Source organism: Drosophila pseudoobscura, chromosome 2 (genome assembly GCF_009870125.1).
Source record: "Drosophila pseudoobscura strain MV-25-SWS-2005 chromosome 2, UCI_Dpse_MV25, whole genome shotgun sequence".
NCBI classification, from domain to species: Eukaryota; Metazoa; Arthropoda; class Insecta; order Diptera; family Drosophilidae; genus Drosophila; species Drosophila pseudoobscura.
The window spans coordinates 17727893-17734105 of NC_046679.1; the positions used below are offsets into that span (position 1 = coordinate 17727893).

The 6213-nt window shown below is 47.6% G+C and overlaps 1 protein-coding gene across 1 annotated transcript; it reads right to left on the reverse strand.

The window, feature by feature from the left end:
• Nucleotides 1-85: 85 nt before the first annotated feature.
• cas (castor zinc finger transcription factor) lies at nt 86-4032 on the reverse strand. The gene is made up of 4 exons (XM_001359008.4): nt 2732-4032; nt 1658-2348; nt 1169-1572; nt 86-1096 (listed from the first exon to the last, which is right to left on the reverse strand). Exons 1-4 carry the CDS (start codon nt 3710-3712, stop codon nt 683-685), a joined length of 2490 nt encoding a protein of 829 aa, XP_001359045.3. The 5' UTR covers nt 3713-4032; the 3' UTR covers nt 86-682.
• Between the last annotated feature and the right edge of the window lie 2181 nt (nt 4033-6213).

A 6213-nucleotide genomic window follows, 5' to 3' on the forward strand; every position in this document is an offset into this window, starting at 1 on the left:
GGGGGGATCATTGGTCCGTAAAACAGAAGCATTCATAATTCATAAGCATTCGGGATCATAAACCATTAAATTAAGGAGCATTTACTTGGGCTTTACATTTTTATTTTATCAATATCTTAATGGATAAAGTCTAAACAATTTGTATTATTTTATTGGTAGGTATATCACATACATTTATTGACAAATAAATCTCCTAAGTCAGGCCATTTCAGCATTCTAACTAACTAGCAAGCAAGTGGGTCAGATCTAATGAAAACATCACAGTTTTTAGTCAAACTAAAATTCAAGAATTTCGTTTTTTATTAAGGATGGCTGAAAATTTTTTAAATTAACGTAGCACTTGATGAAACTAGGCTAAGGGAAGAATACGCGTATTTTAAAAAATATCAACATTAAGATAAAACTGTTTTGAAAAAGCAAATTCAACAGCACTCTGACGAGCATCGCGAATCTCATCAGAGTGCAGCGGAGTTTGCTTTTGTGGAGTAAAGGAACGTAAAGTCCGTTGCGGTCCTGCCTCAGCGCTGGCTGACCCCGAAATCGTCAGAAGAAGAGGAGGAGGGACCTGCTTAAAGCGCGCGCCTGGCTGCTGTCCATCGAATCGTCAACGTCAGTGGGTCAAACTATCACACATACATATATACAGAAACTACCCCAAGAAATTCTGGGCAGGATCACGGACCTACTCCTTCAACTCTGGCTTAACGCTAAATTCCGCCTTGGGCTGCTGCCCCCCGGAGGCTGCTGCTGCCGCCGCCGCCGCCGCTGCCGAGGCCGCACTGAAGGCAGCCAAGTTTCCCAGCATGGAGGTGTTCTGTGGCAGGCCGGGATAGAGGTTTTGGTACAAGAGGGGATTCTGTAGCTGGAAGAGGGCCATCAAATGGGTCAGTTGGAAGTTTGGCGCCATGGCATCTGCCCCAGTTGCAGCGGCAGCGGTGGCACCAACATTGAAGTTTGGCAGGAGGCCGGGAAACAGTCCATTGGCGAGTGGGTTGATAGAAGATTGAGGAACGGATTGTTGCAGGGTCTGATTGCTGGAATCATCCTCGACTTTGAGACGTTTCGCCTCTGGTGGCTGAGCATCGGCGGGCAGTTGCTGTGAATGATATACGATATTTATCAGATACTATGTCCCAGCAGGACTTATGTGATCTATTGATATACTCACAATTTTCTTGGGTGGCCTGCCGCGCTTGCGGGCCAGGAAGTGCTCGGCGGAGAGAGAGGAGAGAGGGGTGGAGGTGTTGCTGCTGCTGGAGGCACTGATCGGGGGCTGAGTGGCGCTGGCGGTTGGCTGTGGCGCGGATTCCAGCGAGGACTCCTCCACTTCCTGCTTGCTCTTGAACTGCTGGTAAGCCTGCTCACCGTCCTGCCGATCGTGCTTTCGCTTGTGGCTGATCATCTGGCTGCTGGAGTGCAGGATGTAGTCACAGCCCTCGCGGACGCAGTGGATGTGGTTGCAAACTGTGGAGAACTTGCAAGCCTCGAAGGGACAGGCCTCCGTCTTCAGGATCTTCTTGAAGCCATCCATCTTCAACTGATGGTCCTTCAGGTGATAGGTCTTGTGTTTGTCTGAGGAGCGGACAGATAATCCCGAATCCCGAGTAAATTTCTATTCAACATGGACCACCAACATGGCTCTACGCTGGACACTCACCCATATCAGCCTTGTTCTTGAATGTGTGGTTGCAGCCCTCGCGACAACAATGATAGTGCGATATCTTCCTGCCGAAGAAGGGGCAGTCCTCAATGCGACAGTTTTCGTGGGCTCGAAAGCGTCGGAAGCCCTCGTTGACTATCTCGGAGTCCTTGCGATGGAAGTTGGCGTGCATCTGGACGTCGCTGGTGCTCACATACACCTTGGGGCAGTGCTCGTAGATGCAGTGGTAGTGGGTCTGCTTCCAGTTGTAGGCACAGCCCTTGCCGTAGGTCGGGGCACAGTCGTCCGCCGAGGAAAAGCGGGCAAAGCCCAGCTTGAGGCTCTCCTTGCGCTTTTTGTGCCACTTAAGGTGCCGGATGATATCGTCCTTCTTGCTCAAGATCTTGCCCTGGCAGGGCTCGTCGTGGCAGTGGAAATGCTCGCGAAAGTTCTCCTGCCGGCACAGGCTGTTCTCGCACTCCAGATACGAGGACACCTTTCGCAGGTTCTTCAAGCTATCCTCGCTCTGCAGGAACGCGTCCAGGCTGCTCGCCGTCGACAGGCTGACAATGCTCTTGCTTTGCCCGCTGGAGGGCGGCGTCAGGAGGGAGTTGGTCTGGGTCTGGGCTATGGGGGTGTTGGGAGTGAGCTCGCTGTCGAGGGGCGTGATGTTGTACGATGAGTCCGCCGGCTGCTTGACGGGAGTGTACTGCAAGGCGAGAGGAGAAGATGAGAACGATGTTACATAAGATAGTGGAGTCTCGTCTCGTCTCGGACAGACTGCCTGGTGCCCACAGCTGGCACCCCGCGCGCTGCCGACACAGCTGTTTGTTTTCTTTGGAATCGAGATCTTTCTGTTTACTCTCAAACTCAAGCAAACCGCAAAAAAGTTCTTGAATCACGAATCGTTTGGTGTATCACTCGAATTACAAAAGCGTGGGATATTCCCCATATTTTCCATGTATCACCCACCCACCATTTAAAGTTCAAAAAGAGAGACATGGAAAATTCGAATAATAGAGCTTTGTCTTCACTCTATTCGCCTTGTAGGAATACCAATGGATCCCCAATGTGATCCAACGAACTACTTACCATGCTGGGGGAGTCAACGCTGTCTATCGTCGACTCCAACGGTTGCACGCCGGACATCACCAGCAGCTTCTCGGAGCTGGCATTGGTGCTGACCAGCCCCGAGGAGCTGCAGCTGTTCAGGCTGGACAGCGGCTTGTCATCGTCATCGTCAACATCATCATCATCATCTTCATCTTCATCGTCGAAATCCTGCTCAAATTTGACTGTGACGGCCGAAAGGCTGCTGGCAACATGCGCCCCCTGAGCCACTGCAGATGTTGCTGCTGGAGTGATGGCTGCGTCGGCAGCATGTTGCGCTGCGTTCTCGATTGGCGTTGATGTCACTGTGGAGGATTGCAAAAAATTATTTGTGGTAAGCTGTTCGACATTTACTGCGTTTGAGAACTGGCCCAGCATCATGTTTTGTTGCAGCTGCTCCTGCTTCAGGGAGCTGGGCGTGTGGGTGGGTGTTAGTAGGAGGTTCGATGTTGCCAACAAGTGTTGCTGCTGTTGCTGTTGCTGATGCTGCTGCTGCTGCTGTTGTTGTTGCTGCTGCAGCATGAACTGCGTCAGGGGGGGCAATGTGTTGAGCAACATCTGGCCAACAAAGTGGTTAGTTGCTGGGGGCGTGGACGCGGCAGCATGGGCAAATGGTTGTTGTTGAAGAGCAATCAAATTACTATTGGGACTACAACTACGGCTACTAAGAGTACTACAGGTCGTGTTTTGCGAGCTAATGCGTTTGTGCGTTCGTGTCTTGAGAGGTTCGAGCTGCTGCTGTTGCTGCTGTTGGTGTTGCTGTTGCTGTTCATGTTGCTGCTGCTGTTGCAGGCATGTGCTGCTGGAGATGTCCTCGTTCTGTGTATAGGTGTATCCAGCCAGCTGTTGTTGGGGCTGCTGTAGCTGCAACTGCTGCTGATGTTGCTGCTGCTGTTGCTGCTGCTGCTGCTGAAGCAAGTTCATCATATAAAGTTGCATTATAAACTCCATTTGATTGGACATTTTGGCAAAGCACTTTTATTTATTTATTTTTCTAGTCAAACACAGCACTGAACTAAGATCTCTCTCGTTTCGTTTTAAAAAATTCTTAAGATTTGGCCTCGATCTTGAAGATTTTTGGTTTGTTTTTTGTCACAGCACAGTTTGTTGAGCACAGCGGAACACGGAAATCTCGTCCTCGATCGACTGTCTAGCACGGCCGTCTGGCGATCATCGAAGTTCGGCTTCGAGTGTCTCAACTCTTCCACGGCCGCCGGCTAATATAGCAGAAGTTGCGCAAACTCGAGCCCAAACTTCGAGCTGCAACCCTCTCCTCTGCTGCCACACTCTGTGCCACAAACGATCTCGCTCGCTCTCGACTCTCTTAAAAAACGGTCGGGCGGCCAACCAACCCCGTTGTGGCGGCTGGGCTGGCCGCACAACCCCTAGTTTTTTAGCGACCCTTAGCCGGAAAATGCTCTCGGAAAATGCCATGCTCTTCGCTGCCTTGCGTTACGTGTTTTCGGTTTGGTGCCGTTTTTTCGTTACTTTTTTCCCGACCAATAAAATGCCAGCATTCATGTAAATTTATCTGCAAAAGAGAGTTTTTTAGGTAAAAAATGTCATTGAATGCAAGAGAGGAGAGAATGTAGAGGAATCTATGTATCTCAACCAAAAGAGTGAGCGAGAGCGGAGACTATAGAGCAGTAAATAGACGAGTGAGGGAATTTCATAAAGATTGTTTACATAGAAATACATTTGTACATACTATGCATGCATTTATAAATATTTTAAAGAAAATGATGATCAGCTAATATTAGGTACTTATAAAGTATTAACTATTAACTTATGGTCGATAGACATACTCGTATTTCGAAAGCTGGCAGAGTGTAGATTCTTGTGTAAATGTTGAAATACGAATCTTTTTTGAATGAAAAAGGCATTACTGCGATAGTTCTAATGGCATACATCTCACCCCACTATATATATATATGTATATATATACATATATTCACATATACATATAATAGCTAAGCTAGCTGCCTAATAATTTCAATATATTTTTGATTAATTTATCATTGTCTTAAAACTTTCCCACACTAGCAAAATTCAATCTACAATTTTTACCCAACAGCATTGACTGTTTTCCACGACTATAATCGAATCTAAAGTCTCACAAAGTGTACATGCCGCATCTTTGTCAGGATCATTCAGGATCATGGAGGATCGCTTCTCTATGCAAATTGTTCGGGCGAATTTCGGCAAAACTGAGAACCAAACAAAACCCAAAGGATTGGCGCGCCTTAGAACTGGAGCAGCTGCTCTCCCTCAGAGACATAATCGAATGAAAACCATTCAAATGCAAAAAAATAAAACATACATTTTTACGCCATAGAAAAATTGTTCAAAATTAAAATTACAATCGAGCAAAAAATCTGCATTACAATCGTGCAAAAATACCCAAATTTTCATAGAGCCGTTGCAAAAAAAATTTGCATATAAAAAAAACCATTGCAGAAAATCCGAACAAGAGCAAACCGTTCGAGGAGCCGCTTTCCATTCGAAGGAGGCGACATGTTACATCCGCTGCGCAGGCGCACCGATTCCCTCGCAGAAAGTAATTTGCATAAATTATTGTTGTAAAATATTGGCACGCAGAAGCATTTGCATAATTTTGGCATAGCCGCCCGGGGCCAGAGCGGGTGAGACGATCGAATCGGGGTCTGCACCAACCTCGTCCTCGGGCCCATTGGCAGCCAGTGTTATGCAAATGGACCTGCAACTCGGGGAGTCGGGGAGGAGGGTTACATTACACTCCAGGCTCGCAGCACGCAGATCGACTGCGCACGCGCGCCGTGTGGAAACTTATGCAAATCAGCGAGGAAATCCCTCGAACATCGAACAAATCGATTGGCGAAGGGCGGAAGCTGGGGGACGCCTCGGCTACGGCTGGGCTGAGGATGGCTGAGGCCATCGATTGATTTTGAATTTGCATTTGCATTCGGTCCTAGCTAGGCTAAGGATGGAAAGGAGGAAGGAAAGGAGCTGGTTTGTCACTTGGTTGGCGAATCGGGATTGAAGTGGATTTTCCAATTGTTGCCATAATTGAGTGACATGGATAACACAGAGAGGGACGGAGAATGAGAGGGAGAATGAGAGGGAGAGAGGGAGAGATAGGAACTAACCCATGTTCTGTGCTATTGATTACAAAAAAGGTTCCACGCCAAAATGGCAACTGGAATGGAAATCTGCATGAAAATGCAGACAAAAGCCCATACGTTTCCATAGTATAAAGGCGATCCATAGGTCGGTTCAAGGCTTGTTTTAATTCCCCATGTACGCTCATTCATAGTTGCTTTTATGCTTTTACATTTACATATGAGAAATATTCATTCATATTCAGTTACAAATGGAAAACTTTTGTAAGTCGCGTTCAGTGTTTTTGCTGCTGGCTCGGTTGATTGCAGTTAGTCCTGGAGAGTCATTTATTCAGGGGACACGGAGCGACAATTATTATTTCGGGC

Coding starts and splice junctions, on each gene's coding strand:
- cas (XM_001359008.4), bottom strand. CDS start 3,712: ATGTCCAATCAAATGGAGTTTATAATGCAACTTTATATGATGAACTTG. Junction 1,573..1,657: donor CAAGAACAAGGCTGATATGG/GTGAGTGTCCAG, acceptor TCCGCTCCTCAG/ACAAACACAAGACCTATCAC. Junction 1,097..1,168: donor GCAGGCCACCCAAGAAAATT/GTGAGTATATCA, acceptor TATCATTCACAG/CAACTGCCCGCCGATGCTCA.